This window comes from Dama dama, chromosome 18 (genome assembly GCF_033118175.1).
Source record: "Dama dama isolate Ldn47 chromosome 18, ASM3311817v1, whole genome shotgun sequence".
Classification (NCBI taxonomy): Eukaryota; Metazoa; Chordata; class Mammalia; order Artiodactyla; family Cervidae; genus Dama; species Dama dama.
In genome coordinates this window covers 77,100,801-77,120,510 of record NC_083698.1, presented here as the reverse complement: position 1 = coordinate 77,120,510, position 19,710 = coordinate 77,100,801, and the positions used below count along the sequence as shown (strand labels likewise).

General features: G+C 38.9%; 1 protein-coding gene across 5 annotated transcripts in view; it reads left to right on the top strand.

The window, feature by feature from the left end:
* The window catches only part of SUGCT (succinyl-CoA:glutarate-CoA transferase), a 971,520-nt gene that overhangs the window by 135,866 nt on the left and 815,944 nt on the right, over positions 1-19,710 (top strand). For all 5 annotated transcript variants that reach the window (XM_061165661.1, XM_061165659.1, XM_061165660.1 and 2 more), the window contains exon 9: positions 11,919-12,014. In XM_061165661.1, coding sequence (XP_061021644.1) covers positions 11,919-12,014 — 96 coding nt within the window. The remainder of the gene's footprint in view (positions 1-11,918; positions 12,015-19,710) is intronic.

The window sequence follows — 19,710 nt, the reverse complement described above, 5'->3', positions numbered from 1 at the left end:
ACACCCCCCACCCCCCATTACAAACTCACCCTATACCCTTTCCTAGATCAATTCTGACTTAAGGGAGAAGCTATTTTGTGTCTCTACCCATCCATGGTTCTTTGCATAATCATATACTCATTTTTAGCTCAATAAGGTCTTGACCCCTGAAGCCTCCATTGTTGTTACTAAGCCACCTTTGTTGCTTTCCTCACCCTGAATATGAGGCCTCAGGCCTTGACATTGCTATCTAACTCAGCTTCTGTGTTTATCCACCTGATGAATGGTAAATAGGGTTGCAAAGAGTCAGACACGACTGAAGCTACTAAGCAGTCATGCGTGCACACATGGCATGCACACAAAAGGATGTGTGCTCTGTGTGACTTCAGTACGCAGGAGCAGGATTTAGAGGAAGCAGCACACATCAGCCTGTCCTCCTCATCCTATGAAGATGGCTTCTATTGTTCTGCTTCTTTGGCGAGTTTGCATCCAGCTTTCCTCTTTTTCACTTAAAGATTTCTTCTTCATTAAGATTCTCCTCCCAAATTGAGGAAAACTTTCTTTATTTACCAATTTAACTATTAATGACTGAGTGTCTATAGTATGTCTCAGATGATGTTCCTGCTCCGCGAGAGAGAGCACTGAACAAATCGGACAAGTTCTTTCCTTCCACAACCTTCCATTCTACTAATGGACAGAGAGGTAGAGGGGAAATGACCTCCTCTGAGTGAGTTAGGGAAGACTTCACTGAGAGATAGGATTTTAAACCATAACCCCTTAACTTGTATTTTCTTTCTTGTCCTCTTACATCTTGCTTAAGACTTCACACTTCCAATTATTTTTTTCTTGCATATTTGAATGAATTTCATTCCTGCTCACCTGCTTGAGCTACTGTCGAGTCTCCTTCACCTTTATGCAAGCTTCAAAAATATTCTTTCACCTTCCACATTCTTTTCATTCATTCCTTAGCCCTTTTTAATCTGGCTTTTCCCCCACTGCATTTTAATGAGCATGTATGATTTCCTGGTCATCAAATTTAATACCTTGTTTCATTTTTTATTTCCATTAATTAATTAATTAATTTAAAAATCCCGGTGCTTTTCTATCTAGACTGTGACTTTGCACACAATATTTTTTTCATATAGAATGTCCTTTTCCTTGTGTTTGCATAGCTAAATTGTTGAAGGGTCAGCTCAAACATCACCTTTTATCCCTACTTGATTTTTTAAAAATAAAGTCTCTTGTAGAACAGATTATTTCTCTTGCGAATTATAGATTTTAACCTTCTTGAGAGATGAAATTGTTTAATTGACATCGGGGTCTTCCACTGCACCTGAAAGTGCTTTGCATGTAATAAATGCTTGTTAGATATTTGCTACAAGCCTGAAGGAAGCAAAAATCAAAAGTAATTTCATTCATTCTTAGAACTTCTTTTAAAAACTAGTGTTGCAGAATAATGTATTATTTTATTCTAAAGACAGACATATTTTAAAGAACTAAGTCATTTAAAATGTGGACTCATGTTTGAGGAAGATGTTTGAAACTGAAGACGTGCCATCACAGGGATAAATAGGTAAATCATGTCACTAAATGTTACTTTTCTACATTTTCACTTACTCATCACATTTTTTTAGAGGTTCATAACCACTTTTTGAGTCAAATGATTGACTGGGTCAGTGGTTCATGGTAAGAAATATGTTTGATGTATTATCCTAAACATGCTTTTGAAATTCTGCCTCTCTTTGCTGTCTGGTCTTACCTTCTGGCACTCAATATCCAGTTTCCTCATATGTCTGATTTTCATTCAGATGGATTGGCAAAATTATTCTGAGTATAATGCAAATATGTTTTTCTTTTGAGTTCAGAATATAAAGTAAACATCAATATGATTTGACTATCATTAGTGATAATTCAGAGGAATGTGAAATGTGTGTGTTCCTTTCATTAAGTTAAATAGTTGCCATGAAGAGAAGGATATGATAATATGTTTTTCTTTGCTAAGTAAATAAAAGTAGAGATTTAAAATTTATATATCAGCTCCACTGGTTTTTGGTGTTTACAGGTAAAATGTTTATAGGTTGAAGTTTATTTCTAATTACATTGGAATAGAAACCAAGACATAATTTCAGCAGGGCAGTAAACTTTGAATGAGTACTACTTCAAGTATTCTATAATAATTAAGTTTAGACTTAGCTGTAGGTGTTTACTTAATTGAAAAGGATGTTTAATCATTGTTTTTTTCTTTTTTTTAGACAGGTAAGACAGTAAAATAAAAGTTTTAGGATCAAGGCCTCTCAGAAATCTTAAGGAGCCTGATTCTGTATGTAATTTAGTATAGAATGCCAGAATCCAGAGCAGCTGAGTTCAGGTCCTGGCTTATGTGTTTATTAAGTACACAACCTAGGGAAGATTATTAACCTACTCCATGCTTCAGTTTTTCTCATTTGTAAAATGAGAAACAGAACATCAGAACATCTCACACATAAGAGTTCCCTGGTGGCCTAATGGTTAGGATTCCAGGCTTTCACTGCCATGATTTGGGTTCAGTCCTTGGCTGGGGAACTGATCCTGCAAGCCACTTGGTGTGGCCAAAAATAAATAAAAAACCAAACAAAAGATCTCACTTATATTGTTGCTGTGAGGATAAAATGAGGTATTTCATATAAAATGCTTAGAACAGTGCACAATTAGTGCTCAATAAGTATCAGCTTTTATCATGAATAAATACTAGAAATGTAAAATGATAAGTGTAGTATGAATAAGTAGAATTCTTCTTTTTCTTTCAACATGAGATAGTCAAAATACTTTCTCTACTTCCAAATGTTTTTCTCCTTGGTCCTTACTGGTCCTGAAGAAATTAGTCTTCTTAAAGTATGAGGGACAAAGCAAAGTAGGTTAAATTACAGAGGAAGTTTGTCATGCAAGGGAATGGCATTAGGATGAAAAAGAGGGATGTCAGGATCTCTTTCTGATGAGGGCTATTTTTTGAAGAAGTTTTCTTCCTGAATGTTAGCTTCTTAATTTCTCTTTTAACATATTTCTCCCAGATACTCTTTTATAGTTAGTTAATGAGTGAGGCTGAGCAGAAGAACATGAAGAGAATTAATCAGTTCAGTTAAGGATGTGCAAACTTAGCAAATGCAGGGGACAGCAGAGTGATTGTGGGGCTTCTAGTCTACTCAGTGATTTGGGGGGCTTTGCAGGGAATATTAGGAGAAGGCAATGGCAACCCACTCCAGTGTTCTTGCCTGGAGAATCCCAGGGATGGCGGAGCCTGGTGGGCTGCTGTCTATGGGGTCGCACAGAGTTGGACACGACTGCAGTGACTTAGCAGCAGCAGCAGCAGCAAGGAATATTACATGTGAAACCAAGGATATATATGCAGGACAGAGACCTAACACTAAGGCCTGCAAGAGTGGGAGGGGCTGGGAGCAGAGAGGTTAAACAGAGAGGAGGCGGTGACTATTGTAGTTTTGCTCTTCACCAACTGTGAGATCTAGACAACATACTTAAGTTCCCTAGGCTTAGTTTTCTGATCTGTAAAAATGGACGTTGTAAATAAACTCAAAATGGATTAAAGATCTAAATGTAAGACCAGAAACTATAAAACTCCTAGAGGAGAACACAGGCAAAACACTCTCCGACATAAATCACAGCAAGATCCTCTATGACCCACCTCCCAGAATATTGGAAACAAAAGCAAAAATAAACAAATGGGACCTAATTAAACTTAAAAGCTTTTGCACAGCGAAGGAAACTATAAGTAAGGTGAAAAGACAGCCCTCAGAATGGGAGAAAATAATAGCAAACAAAGCAACAGACAAAGGATTAACCTCAAAAATATACAAGCAACTCCTGAAGCTCAATTCCAGAAAAATAAATGACCCAGTCAAAAAATGGGCCAAAGACCTAAACAGACATTTCTCCAAAGAAGACATACAGATGGCTAACAAACACATGAAAAGATGCTCAACATCACTCATTATCAGAGAAATGCAAATCAAAACCACAATGAGGTACCATTACACGCCAGTCAGGATGGCTGCTATCCAAAAGTCTACAAGCAATAAATGCTGGAGAGGGTGTGGAAAAAAGGGAACCCTCTTACACTGTTGGTGGGAATGCAAACCAGTACAGCCGCTATGGAGAACAGTGTGGAGATTCCTTAAAAAACTGGAAATAGAACTGCCATATGACCCAGCAATCCCACTCCTGGGCATACACAGGCATACACACCAAGGAAAGTAGATCTGAAAGAGACACATGCACCCTAATGTTCATCGCAGCACTGTTTACAATAGGCAGGACATGGAAGCAACCTAGATGCCCATCAGCAGACAAATAAATGGATAAGGAAGCTATGGTACATATACACAATGGAATATTACTCAGTCATTAAAAAGAATTCATTTGAATCAGTTCTAATGAGATGGGTGAAACTGGAGCCCATTATACAGAGTGAAGTAAGCCAGAAAGATAAAGACCAATACAGTATACTAACGCATATATATGGAATTTAAAAAGATGGTAACGATAACCCTAAATGCAAAACAGAAAAAGAGACACAGATGTACAGAACAGACTTTTGGATTCTGTGGGAGAAGATGAGGGTGGGATGTTCTGAGAGAACAGCATTGAAACAAGTATACTATCAAGGGTGAAACAGATCACCAGCCCAGGTTGGATGCATGAGACAAGTGCTCAGGGCTGGTGCACTGGGAAGACCCAGAGGGATGGGATGGGGAGGGAGGTGGGAGGGGGGATTGGGATGGGGAACACGTGTAAATCCATGGCTGATTCATGTCAGTGTATGGCAAAAAGCACTACAATATTGTAAAGTAATTAGCCTCCAACAAATAAAAATAAATAAAAAAAAAGGATGTTGTAATACCTACCTCATGTGAGATCATTTGGTTTCACTGATTGCCTCTGTATGCTCCATTTAAGAACCGTATTATCTAATTCTATAAATCAATAGCTTCCCATACCCTTAGAATACTACCGCAGATCCTTACCAGACCTGTAAGGACCCTTATGATCTGACCCTGGCATGCCTCCCTGACCTCACCTTCCACCATTGCTTCTTTTACTTACCATGTTCCAGCTCCAGAGACGTTAGCAATAGGGGAGTCGGGTGTGTTGTATATCAAAATTCTTCTGCTGTCTTGGTGTTTTTTCTATAAATCTAAAACTGTTCTAAAATAGTTTAAAAAATTTGTGAACATTTTTTTACATGGTGCTGTATTCTTCTGTTTCATCATTTTAAGTGCCTACTTGGTGTTCCATCACATATGGGTATCATAGTTTATTAAACCTATCTCTGATTTGGCAGTGTTTCGATTGTAGCTAGTAGTTTATACCCGCATCTTTGACCATACCTGTGATTAGAGGAAGGGTTCTTTTGATTTGGAGGCTTGTCTTCTTTTATTTTATTTATGATTTCTTCTCTAATTTTTTCTCTGTATTTTATACTCTTGGGGAATGACTTTAATTTATTTTTATTAATTTTTATTGAAATATTTGTTGTTTTAGTCACTCAGTCATGTCCAACTCTATATGACCCCATGGACTGTAGCCTGTCAGACTCCTCTATCCATGGGATTCCACAGGCAAGAATACTGTAGTGGGTTGCCATTACAATGTTGTATTTTTTTCTACTGTATAGCAAAGTGAATCAGTTAAATGTTTACATATATGGGGGGGGGGTATGACTTTAAATACTATCTATGTGCTGGTGATTCTAGCCCAAGTGATTGTCTCACAGGAATCTCCAATTAAACATATTTAAAGGCAGACTTTTATTTTCTTTGCTTTCAACTTGTTCATCTCTCCAACTTCCTTATTTCTGTGAATGCCTTCAGAGCCTACCTAGATATTCAGCCAGAAATCTGGGAGTTACAGCTGGCTCCTACCTTACCATTCTATCTGCTATCCCCTTCCCATATAATTTTTCACATGTTCTGTCCCTTCAGATCCTAAAACATGTCTTAAATTCACTGTTTTTCGTTTCTGTTGCCACCAACCCTGTCTGAGCTATCAACAACTCATGCTAGACCCCTGCATTAACTGGTCCCCTTTCTTTCCTTTTTTCACATCATTCTTTGGGTTTAATTACAAATGCAGTGGGAAGCCTGATGAGTTTTAAGAAGAAGGATGTCATGATATGATTTGTGATTTTAAAATGATCGTCTGAAAGATGGGGAAATAACAACTCCTTACCCTGATCTGCGAGGACTGGCATTGTCTGGCTTCTCTAAACCTCTTCAATTTCATTTCTTTTCTCTTTCTTTTCATGCTTTGGTTATAGTGGTCACCTTCAGTTTTTGTTTTCTTCCTGTATGCCAGTCTCTTTCCTACCTTAGGGCTTTCACATGTTATTTTCTTTGTTTTTAAAACTCTCCTCCATCTTCTCTCCCCACGGCAGTTCCTATGACTGTTTGTTTAGTTGTCTTCTTCATTATTCTCAAGTCCAAAGAGGGCAGGACAATGTCTTTTTCATTTCCTTATGTATAACCAGTACCTAGCATAATGACTCAGACAAAGCAACACTCAGTATGTGTTGAATAAATAAACAGTAATTATTGTTTTCATTCATGCTTTAAAAACATTAGTGTGCAAGTTCTATTTTAGGTGCTATGAGTACATACAAAAGGTTTATAATACATAATTCTTACCCTGAAATAGTTTCCAGTTTAAAAGAAGTGATTGAATAATGTTTTAGCATGGAGAAGGGCGCTAGCATTGGAGAAAAGTTCTACCACTCACCTACGTGACCTCAGATAAATCATTTAAGTTCTCTGTTCCTTTATCTATCTATAATATGCAGAGGTTTGATTAGAGTTTCTTAAGGCTTTGGATCTCACATATGTGTACAGTTAATGATAGGTTGGTTGAATCTTTTCTTCCTGGCTCCATTTTGGTTAAGTCTGGCTGGAGTTGTGAAATTCCCCAGGTGGTTGTGATGTACCACCAGGTTTAGGGACTACTGATTTAGGTCTATCTAGCTTTATCATCTCATAGTTTTAATTGTAATATGTGGCAGACCATGAAAGCACAGCAGGAGTCGGGCAAATTAAGGTGCTGTATTTGTTCAGAGGCTTTCTTTTTTGGCTTGGGTGATGTGGGAATTTAGGGCTTTCCAGGTGGCACTAGTGGTAAAGAACTCACCTGCCAATGCAGGAGATGTAAGAGATCTCCTGAATTCCTGAGTCAGGAAGATCTCGTGGAAGAGGGCATGGCAACCCACTCCAGTATTCTTGCCCAGAGAATCCCACGGACTGGGGAGCCTGGCGGGCTATCGTCCATAGGGTCAAAAAGAATCAGACATAACTGAAGTGTCTTAGCATGCACGCAGCACATGGGAACTTAATGAAATGGCGTTGTTGAAATGGACTTTGAAGAGTGAATGCAGATTTCAGTAGATGCAGAAGTGATTCATGATTGGTGTGTAGTCTAGCTTAGGCAGAGGCCAGAATATATGCAAGGAAGCAGTGTAACAGGGAAGAGTCAATTTTGACTCCGTGTTGGATCTGTTTCTTTGACTTTAACCATTGCTTTTCATTGCTTTTGTTACTATCATCCCACATAATTGTCTGCCTCAGGGGACCCTGCACCTCTGCCTGAATGTTAAACTAAAATGGCTTTGTTCAGCTCACAGGGAGGCAATATGATTCTTTGTTGTTGTTGTTTAGTTGCTAAGTCATGTCCCACTCATTTGCAACCCCATGGATGGTAGATCACCAGGCTCCTTCTGTCCATGGAATTTTCCAGGCACCTTCTGTCCATGGAATTTTCCAGGCAGAATACTGAAGTGGGTTGCCATTTCCTTCTCCCTGCCTCCCTGTGAATGGCTGAAGAAAAGAAGAAATGAACACATTCCCTCCTATTTTGCAAGATAAATGACCTTTTAACTTTATTTCCTCACCCTCTTCTATAAAAGAAATGGGCATCCAGACTCCAATAAGGTGCTTATTTTGAGAAATTAGTCTGCCATATTCTCAACTCGCCGGCTTTCCGAATAGAGTTCAAATTCCTTGTCTCAACACGTCATCTGTAGACTTGTTGGCCTGCCATGCAATTAACAGAGTGAGCTTGGTACCAGCAGAAGGGAAAAAATTATCCATTTTGATGCAGTGGGAGTATGCTTCTAATCTTGTTTTTCCTCTTTTACTTGTGATACTTGGTTGTCCTTTTGGAGATGAAAGATTATATTGTTGCATTTTATCTTCATTTGTTAGAAATAAAACAAAGTGATGGACATCACAGGGCTGCTTTGGGAAATGGACATATTCTTCCTCAAACCTTCTGGGGTTGTGCCCTTTGAGATTCACATTGACCACCCCGTTAGTTTTCTGGTTAAATGCAAAGAATATCAGGACCCATTATTTTATCTAAAATAATAATTTTGCTGTCAGAATAATTATTATTAAGCCAAAGTTGGCTGTTTTGTTTAGATGAAACCATATAAAGGCAACATTCTGAGTAAATTATATGGCATCCACATGATGAAATAATGAGCCTAAGTTTAGGGGATGAAAATAATGATCTAACGCAATATTTAGAATGGGTATACAGTATGTAGTTATTAACCTAAAAGTCACATCCTGTATTCTTTTGATCTGTGGAAAATTTGTCATTAATTGCCAGGAAGCCTCTGATTTTTTCATAGATAATCACGTCATAGCTGTTGACTCTCTCCCCTTTCTCCTGCTTTAAAATACGTCTTTGTAAATAGTAGATTACTTTCAGATCTGGAATGCCCCTTTTAAACATTGGGTTGCTAAGTTTAGCCCTGTTGCTCTCTTTTTAAAAATAGAATTCCACCCCCCCAACCCCGACTTTACCTCTGAGTTGCCACTGACGTATCATACTTTGTTTTTTGATGGCAGCTTGTGTAAAATCTTATTTAATCTTCCTCCCTGGTGGGAACCTGCTGGTTTTGAAATGGTTCTTGTTTTCATGAGCTACCATTGTGTGGAGAAAATGGATATGATCTTCCACTTGGAAACAGTCTGTGAGATGAAGTCTGACCCTTCATTCAAGCTCACTCTACTTGATGCGATTCTTATTAAATAGTTGTCAAAGACAGCTTATGTCTTCTGTCAAAGACAGAAACACAGAAGTCAAAATTGAGAAGAAAGAATGAGGTAGTAAGGCAAGAAATGAGGAAGCTAGGCTGACCTCTAGCCTGGCATCCAGCCCATGGTTATCCCTGGTAACTGTCTCAGAACAATCTAAGAGCTTCACATTAGCCTGTGACCAATGGTACTGGTGAACCTATTTTCTGGTCAGGAATAGAGGGGCAGACGTAGAGAATGGACTTGTGGATAGAGCAGGGGAAGGAGAGTGTGGGATGAATTGGGAGAGTAGCACTGACAATTATACACTGTCATGTGTAAAATAGCTAGCTAGTGTGAGCTGCTGTGTAGCATGAGGGGCTCAGCTTGGTGCTCTGTGATGACCTAAATGAATGGGATGGGGGTGGATGGGAGGAAGGCTCCAGAAGGAGGGGATTTGTGTATACTTATAGCTGATTCACGTTGTTGTATAGCAGAAACTAACACAACATTGTAAAGCAGTTATCCTCCAATTAAAAAAAATAGCAACAGCAGCAATAGCAAACAAACAAACAAAAGCCTGTGACCATCCAGTCAGCCCACAGGTTGATGCAGTCCTTTCTGTTGCTGGCCTATTGACTATCCCTTGACTTTGAAATTAGAAAAGTGAAACTAGCAAGCCCCATGTGACTTTTTGCTTGCAGGGAATCATCTTTATTAATGTGAATTCTTGACCTGCAGTAGCACCAGAGCTCCTTAGAGAGTGACTTTCACTAGACCTTTTGAAAGGAACAACAACTCCACTCCCCAACATAGCTATTATCAAAGAGGCACTTTTCTTACAGTAAAACTTCAAACTTGAGAAAATGTCCCCAATTTCAGGAAGAGCCTTCATGGGAAAATGACTTCTGTTGCATCCCTGGTATCTTTTCTTCTGCTACATTGTTAAGAAATATAATATAGTCAGAGGTAAAGACCTTGGAGACAAATTTAGACCATTTACTATTTTGCAAATTGTGTTCTATGTTCACATTTCCTAGGGTGGCATTGTAAGGTTGCCTGTACTTCAGCCAGTCCATTGGGGGGGGGGGTGGGATATTAGTTGCTTATGTATTATTTATACATTATTTGGTTTGATACAGGAATTATGCCCTTTTTTTAAATAAAAAAAGTTTGAAACTAATTAGTTTAGGTCAAATGCCCAAGATTTTATAGAGAAAGTGTCTAAAGGTCAATGAGGTTAAATTATATACCTACAGTTGACAGAAATTAGGAACCATGAATCCGGACTTCCCATCCAGTACATTTTTTACTACAAAATGTTGATTTGATTTTCCATTTTGAAAGACACAGAAGTGATCTGTGAAATGGTGATTAGCACCAGGCAGCCCCGGGCAGCCCTGGAATGCTCCATGGTTCAAATGCCCAAGACCAGATGGAGGTCCAGAAGTGGATGACTCAAAGTTTATTAGTTTTGCCACCTGGGCAGTACAGCCAAACCAGCTGCCACAAGGCAGTTCCAATTTCAGCAGAGCAGTAAATGAACATAAAAGTGAGTGTAAATCCCAAGAAAAAAGTAAAGTAAAGGAGAATGACTGCCACTGTTGCAAGGAGATTCATCCAGGCTGAGCCCCATTTATCTCTTGTAGGAGACACAGCTCCCAAGCCAGGTAGAGGGCAAGGACAGGTTGCAGAACCAAGCCCTGAAGAAAAACCATCCTTTGAGTTGCTTCACAAGCCAGTCTCAATTTGGGATGTTTCTTTTGCTGGCTTGGTAGATTCCTGATCACATCTGATGATAATAGAACAAGAAAAGCCAGCCCATGCAATATCATGATAGTGCTATGAGGCCAGAAGCTTTTTTTTTCCTGCAAACTATGGAAAGTTGTTATTTGGTCACCTCCTTTTCATAGTTCTGGGCCCTTGGAGGCATGGATAAAATCATTGGAACATAAGCGCTTTGTGGCAGATCACCAGGAATCAAGTCATTATCCTCATATGGAATTCAATAACTACAGGTTTTCAATTTCTGTATATGAAATACTGCAAGAGTCTGAGGTTGGCCCTACAGTTTCAGATGACCCTTTAATAGGTCTGTAGTTCTTGAAAGCTGAAACAAGTCTAATAATGAGGATATGGGGCTAGGGCCATGCTGAAAGAAGTCCAGTAGTTTTTATTTGAGAATGATCAATTAATTAATTTAAAAAGCTAAATAATTTTGATCCTCTGTGCCAGGAAGAATGCTTTGGGAAAAAGGAACAGAAAACTTGACTGAACTGATTTAACAAAATAGAGGTTTCTGTATTATTTTTTCATGTTATGAGAAGTTTAGAGGAACGTGGCACCTGATCAGTTCATTTGCTCAATGACGATGCAGGCTCTTCGTGTGTCATCTTGATGGAAAGTAAAAGGGGAAAGTAATATACTAGTTGCTGATGTATTTTGCAATGACTTTGATGCTAGAGGCTGGACCAGGGTTCCATCCACTGGGTCAGCTTCTGCCTTCAGATGATCTTTTCAGGAGCGGGTGTTTCTGTGTTTATACTTCTCAATTGACCATTACTCAGGACTTAGTCTCACGCAGTAATGTGATACTGCTCTGTTTTTCTTTGTGTGATGAAAGTGTGGTTGCCTGCATATTTTCTAACCAAGCAGAACAGTTTTTTCTTTTTCAAGCTGTTTTTGTTTTATTTTATTTTTTTTTCATTTATTTTTTATTAGTTGGAGGCTAATTACTTTACAATATGCAGAACAGTTTTATCTTTCTCTTTTTTTCCTTTTACAATGACATGAAGTAAAATCAAATGAGAATGTTTCTATTATGACCTTTCATTTATGAGTAGAGATAAACAAGCTTCTTTTTCTTTTTTTTCTTTCTGGTAGGTGGCGTGTTTGACCCAGGTAGCTGCTAATTATCTTATTGGCCAAAAGGAAGCGAAAAGGTGGGGCACAGCTCATGGCAGTATTGTTCCTTACCAGGTAAGAAGACGACAATATAGGATCAGGCTGCTAGAATCTGCAGTTTTGTATTACATGAGTTTGAGAAATGATTCCCTCTTTTTTTAAAAAAAAAACTTTCAGTGTATTCTGTCGTATATCTGACTCTAACAAGGTTCTGTTGTTCACTTCAAATTCTGTGTTTTGCACATTTCTTCATCAGAAGATTAGTAACAGGACACTTAAATGGATCAAAAGAACTTGCTGAAAGTGAGTGACTTTTGGATTCATATGATGGTTTGCTTTTGTTTTTCACCAAAAAGAGGCACTGATTATAGCCATTTTATAAAGACTGGTCTGTTCGTCATGTCAATTAAAAACCAAATGTTACCTACCCCAGCTGACAATAATATTCTCACAGGCATGGAGAAAAACGAAAATTTGCGGGTGACAGATCTTCGGTTTTTGAGCAAAGCAGATGGTTCGGGAACTGCTGTTCTTTATTAAGTGTCTAAACTTGTCCTCAGAAATTCTTGACTTTGGCTAGTGTGAATGGATATGTGAAGAAACTATGATCTTTCAAAAATAAAAACAAAAACTTGTCTTCAGCTTCTTCAACAGAGGACAATGTTGGAAACCAGGGTAATTCATTTCAAATGATGGACATTCAGGCTGCAGTTTTTGATATGTATGGAAAAAGTATCTTTGAGTTGCAAGGTTTTCCAGTAAAATTCCAAATCACAGCATATAAGGAGGTATATTCAAGTTTAAGGTGTATAGTCTATTTTTTGCTTATTTTAAAAGTTAGAATGTCTTTAAAAAATGCTTTATTTACACCTCAGTATCCCTCCTGGGTGTTTATCCTGAGAGCTCTGGTTCTTTGGTATGCTTCTCAGTTATTTCACTTTGAGGTGAAAAAAAATTTAGAATCCTCGGCTTCTATTATTATAGGTAAGAGATATAGAAGACTCTGTGTTTGTGCATTTCTATTCTTGGAAGACAGAACATGTACTTTTCCTTCTTGAATTGTCCCAGTCACATAAAATGGGATACTTATTTTGATCAGTGCTTATTTGATCAGTTGATTGCAGCTTTATAATCTATAAGAAATAAGAGAAGATTGACTAGAGTCTTTCCTCAGAAGCCCAGAATTAATTTGTTTCCTCTTGGTGGAGAACGAGTTCAGCACTCTGATTAAGGAATAAATGCAAATTTAGCTTGAATGAAACTAGGCTACCAAGATGGATCCTTGATATGCTTGTAGAAACTGGTCTGTTTTCAATTTTTAAAATAGATTTGGGAAATATTTTTATGGGTGAATTACAGGATAATTATAATTCAGTTTTCTATAATAATTACAGCTTTGCATCTCATTTGTGTTGTCTGAGTTTTGAGCTGAAATTCTATAATGGAAGATTCTGATGGTCTCAGGAATAGTTTAGGCATCCACTTCATTCCCCTCACTTTTGATTGAACCCTATCTGAGGGATCAGGGACCTCAAATGCACGAAATAGAAATTTTTGAAAAGTAATGCTCTTTGATTTGTGTATTATTTTGTATACATGTAATTCTTAACGCCTTAGGTTGATCATCCACTTGAGCTCTTTCCTCCCTGTTTTTTGTCTGCCACCTTGTTGAAAATGGGGCTTCCTTGGTAGCTCAGTTGGTAAAGAATCTGCCTGCAATGTGGGAGACCTGGGTTCGATCCCTGGGTTGGGAAAATCTGCTGGAGAAGGCAAAGGCTACCCACTCCAGTATTCTGGCCTGGAGAATTCCCTGGACTGTATAGTCCATGGGGTCACGAAGAGTAGGACACAGCTGAGCGACTTTCACTTTTTGTTGAATAAGAGTAGATTAAACAAGGCTTCCCAGGCAGCTCAGTGGTAAAGAATCCACCTGCCAATGCAGGAGACGCAGGTTCAGTCCCTGGCTGGGGAAGATCCTCTGGAGAAGGAGATGGCAACCTTCTCCAATATTGTTACCTGGAAAATTCCATGGACAGAGGAGCCTAGCGGGCTACAGTCCATGTGGTCACAAAGAATCACACAACTTAGCAACTAAATAACAACAGCACAGTTATCAATCGGGCCACTCCTCATTTGATATATGACTACCATGATTGTTGTTGTTGTTCAGCCACTAAGTTGTGTTGGACTCTTTGTGACCTGATGGACTGCAGCACGCCAGACTTCCTTGTCCTTCACCATCTCCCAGAGCTTGCTCAGACTCATGTCCATTGAATCACTATGCCATCCAACTATCTTATCCTCTGTCGTCCCCTTCCTTTCCTGCCTTCAGTCTTTCCCAACATCAGGGTCTTTTCTAATGAATCGGCTCTACACATCAGGTGGCTAAAGTTTTGGAGCTTCAGCTTCAGCATCAGTCCTTCCAATGAACATTCAGGACTGATTTCCTTTAGGACTGACTGGTTTGATCTCCTTTCAGACCAAGGGACTACCATGATAATCCCTTAATTTAATAGCACATATATATCCCAAACTGTCTCCCAGAGCTCTTCAATATCCTGGGATCCTCTGTTTGCATATTCTCCTCTGTTTTCTGGGCTCATGATCCATATTGATCTCCAATATCTATAATTATCCTCTCCAGTATTATAGAAGATCCATTCACAAGTATGCTAAAAGCATAGGAGATTATACTGAATATTTTGAAGAAAAACGGAGTTCTTTTATAGGTGAACGTTATACAATCCCCATTAGGACCCTCACCTCTAATAGAAGTATACTTAGCCATCTCTGTATTCCCGAGAAGACTCTCTCCCCCAGTCCATATCACCTGCTGCAGGACTTGAGGGAGCTCACCGAATTACATGTGTTCTTTCAGCTACACTGTTGCCTCCAGGATCAGTATAAACTGCCCAAGAGACCAATCTGGAGAATGAGACCACAGCCACAATAGCCTTCCCTTACAAGACTGCCAGAATGAATTCTGTTTTTCCTTACGCATTTGCCTCCGTCATTACCAGGACTCGGCCTTCCAGGCCATCTGTTATCACCTGGACAATGACTCCCAAATGACTCTGTTCAGCTCTTCCTTTTGACCCAGTCATTTCTTCTGTCATCGGTCTTGGTGGTCTAGGATCGACATAGCAAACCAAAGCAACAGCCTGGCTTTTCATAGCCTCCTGTTGCTCTTAATGATCTTTACCTGTTGATTGGCATGGATCCCAGCCACTTATTTCTCTTAAAGGTGAACACGAATCATTTGGAAGTCCTTTTAAGATGATGATTCTGTTTCCAGGCAATGTTGATGTTGCCCATCACAATGATAAGATTGTAGATCTAGACTTGCCTATTATTGATGACTACACCATCTCATTTATTTTCCACTGGCAAATCCCAATGCTAATTGGATGTAATAGTCCATTTATTCTGTGCCTGTATCAAAGTGGTGAATATGGCTAGAAAAAACATAACTACCATGTTACGTTCTCACTCTCAATTCATGGCTATCTCTTTGTCTTACTTAGCAATCTAGCTATATTGACCTACATATTTATCGTCTCTCTCGGAGGTGACTATTTCACATTTCTCTCTTGACATTTTTCTCTTCTCTCCTCATCCTTAGCCAAAGACTGTCTCTTATGACACTAAAAATTGATGCGACCGTAAGAGAACTGCTTCCTTTTTGTTTTCAAAACATCATTGCCTCCTATCACAGTGGATGAACCCCCTTTTCACGTTTTACCTCCCTAAAGGCATTGCTTGTGCACTTGAAATCTTCCATTGCCTGTGTTATCCATCAGTAGAGAAATATATGATGACATCCTTTACCTTAAAAACAACCCGGCCTTGGACACCACCTTCCCCTAAACCCTCACCCCCGAACTCCAGGGCATGTCTTACTCCATTTGCTGTCACATTTCTTCATTCTCTTACTTATATCACACAGCTCTTCAAAAGTGTTGGGTGGTGTCCACGGAAGGAAGCACTGTACCTTATGTTCTGTGGTGGTTTTTGCCTCACAGGTAAAGAGACCTTACAGCACCCTGAAACCTCAGGAGTCTGGGTGCTGTGGACTAGCGAGGGGAAGCCGACTTTCTGGATAGTTCATTCATAAGAATAGTCTTATGCTTTATCCTGAACTTTTCAAATGTAGGGCCTTCAAAGAGAATTTTTCCTTTAAATGGCCTGTTAATTCATTGGTGATTTCTTTTAAATATAGCCCCCCCCTCCAAAAAAAAACTTCCAATTCATGAGAGTGAAGAAAACAGTTATTCAGATAATTAAATACAATCATGTCTCCCTTTCTTTAGTATGGGTTCATTCAACCAAGGAGTAGAGCAAGAAGCAGTGCTGTGTTGTTTCTGGTAGGGACATTATACTGTATATTTAATTTGGCATAAGCAGAAACTTAGACAGGCAGTAAATTCCAAGTTTGAAGAGATGCAGCACTTTACTATCATTCCTTAGAAAAATGTCAAAATGATGTTAAATCATAGCAGATTAGGTAACCTTGGGGATCTTTTTTTTTTTTTAACCCATGTTTAAGAGTTTTTAAAAAGCCAAAATGTGAATGACACACATCTGTTTCTTCTTGTATGATTTTTTTTTTTGTATCATAGTTGCACTAAAACATTCATTCACTGAAGTTTGAAAGTACAGTTGAAGCAAGCAGATGATTGTAGTTGTGTATCTTATTTATATCTATCTAACTGATAGATTGATAATGACAGTAATAATAATCATGCTGGCTTTCACTGAGCACATACCATGTAACTGGGATATATATATATGTGTATTTTTTTCTTTCTCATTTTACGAGGATGAAATGGACATTTAGAGAGAGAAAGCTGTAGCTGGGAAAGTCAAAGGGCCTGGGTTGGAACTATGATTTTCAGTTTTCAGAACTTGTTTCCTTTCTCACTGTATCCAAACTGTGGTTCTTTTGATGCTCCTCACAGTGTGGCTACCTGTCTTAGGTTCTTCTGCAGATAGAATTCTTCTGAGCTGTTTCCATCGTCTCTTTGACAAGGTGCATGTGAGCATGCTCAGTCGTGTCTGACTCTTTGCGACCCCATGGACTATAGCCCACCAGGCTTCTCTGTCCATGGAATGCTCCAGGCAAGAATACTGGAGTGGGTTGCCATTTCCTTCTCTAGGGGATCTTCTCGACTGACCCAGGGGTTGAACCCACATCTCAGGTTCAGCCTCAGTTGCAGGCAGATTCTTTACCACTTCAGCCATCTGTGAAGCCCCTCTTTGACAAACACCCTGTTTATTATGAGTTTAGAGGGTTTCAAACCTAATAGTGACCTGGCTGTAGAAGGATATTTGAATTCTGAGCCATGTGTGTCTGAACTATGTGCCAGTTGTAGGCTCCCATCTATGCTTTCATTCATACTTTCAAATGACTCCTGACAGACAAACCACAGTATATTGAGCCCCCTATGGAATAGGTGCTGCTTTATTAATAGCTCAGGAAGCCTTCCAAATAAGGAAGGACCAGGCCCTTGATTTCAAAGAACTCAGAGGCAATATAGCAAGTGTAGCTGAGAAGATTTGAGCTTTGGAGTCAGATAGACATGGGCTCCTAACTTGGCTTTGCCACTTAATGGCTGTGAAATCTTGGACAAGTCTTTTATATCCCTGGTGTTAGCTGCTATTATGCAAAAAAGGTGATGGTGATAGTTGTTTCCATTTTCATTGATGTATTTAAATGAGATATACTGCATGCTCAGAGTTTTGTGTAGTACTTGACTCTAATAAGTATTTGATGAAAAGTGGCCTGTTACTATTTCTGTTGGTGAAATGATAATTATACCTTTGTAAAACAGTTTCTAGGAAACTATGAAATAGTTCCCTATGAATATGACCCATGACAGCTTAGGGGCAGAGTAAATAAACATACATAGCTTATTTTCTTTCTTAATGGAATCTCCACTTTAATTTCTTCTTCTTCTTCTTTTTTCTTTTGAAAATAAAAAGGAGGACGATATTCTGTGGTACTTTTCTGTTAAAAGAAAGCTATCCTTAGATCTTTTTTAGAAATTGTGGTATCGAGCCATTGCCCAAATGTACCATTATTGAAAGAATGGCAGTTTGAAGAGAATCATATACAGCACCACCATTCAAATGTCGAAGGGAATAGGGCTTCTAGTTTACTGAAGTGTTTAGTTAATTAAGATTTAGTATAAATTCATACTTAATGATGGAGAAGGCAATGGCAAGCCACTCCAGTACTCTTGCCTAGAAAATCCCATGGACGGAGGAGCCTGGTAGGCTGCAGTCCATGGGGTCGCTAAGAGTAGGACCTGACTGAGCGACTTCACTTTCACTTTTCACTTTCATGCATTGGAGAAGGAAATGGCAACCCACTCCAGTGTTCTTACCTGGAGAATCCCAGGGACGGCGGAGCCTGGTGGGCTGCCGTCTATGGGGTCGCACAGAGTCAGACACGACTGAAGCGACTTAGCAGCAGCAGCAGCAGCTTACTTAATGAAATGAAACATGACAAAAATGATTTTCAAAAGTAATCTCTGAGGAGCCCACAAGGGAGCCTATTTCTATAAAAGATACATACCTACCTCTTTGAGAACCAAAAATTGTGGAGATTTCTCCTTCTGTTTTAAAAAGCGAGAGAATGACAGAATATTCTGAACATTTGTTCTTGTAACTTTAAGTTACAGTGAATTTTGATCATCTCTACCTAGTAAAAAAATGCCAGAAGATTTTTTATTTGAAACAAAGGTGCAAATGATAGCAAATAGGTTATGTTTCAGAGGTTTCTGCAAACTTTTGGAACTTAGCACTGACAAGTTACAATATACAAAAGTGTTTTTTTTGTTTTTTTTTTTTTAATTTAAGGCATGAATTGTCTGAATTTCCCCTATCCCTTTTGTTCTAAAGGATTTCTCCAGGTAGCTTTTGATTATTTGCTTTAAAGTTTATTTTTGTCTTAATCCTTATGAACCTGGGATTCTTCTTAAAACAAAACAAAGTCATTTATTTGAAGATCTTGGTTACTTTGAAACCACTTGGCTAGGATTCTGCCACAGTCTTAAGAACATAAGTAACTGGGCAGTCCAACAGGCAGATAAAATTAGGGCAGAGGATTCAGCTACTGGCAAGATGGCTGCCACCCTTTCAACTTCTCCTTAGAAAATCTTCAGCTTTCTCTGATTTAAAGTAAAATCCATAAATTTAAAGCATTAATAAATTAGGCAATATGATGTTTAAGGAGAGCATGTTGCACAAATAATAAACATATATGACTGTTCAAAAACTATTGTCGTTTAAAAAAATCAGTATTGCCTTTAACTGATAAATATGGTCTCTTTAATACATTTCACTAAGAGGTAAAATAGAAAGTTGGACCATAAAGAAGGCTGAACGCTGAAGAGTTAATGCTTTTGAATCATGGTGCTGGAGAAGACTCTTGAGAGTCCTTTGGACTGCAAGAAGATCAAACCAGTCCATCCTAAAGGAAATCAACCCTGAATATTCATTGGAAGGACTGATGCTCAAGCTGAAGCTCTGATACTTTGGCCACCTGATATGAAGAGCTGACTCATTGGAAAAGACCCCGATGTTGGGAAAGATTGAAGACAAAAGAAGAAGGGGCAGCAGAGGATGAGATGGTTAGATAGCATTACTGACTCAATGGACATGAATTCGAGCAAACCACAGGAGACAGTGGAGGACAGAGGAACCTGGCATGCTGCAGTCCATGGGGTCACAAAGAGTCAAACACAACTTAATGACTGAACAACAACAA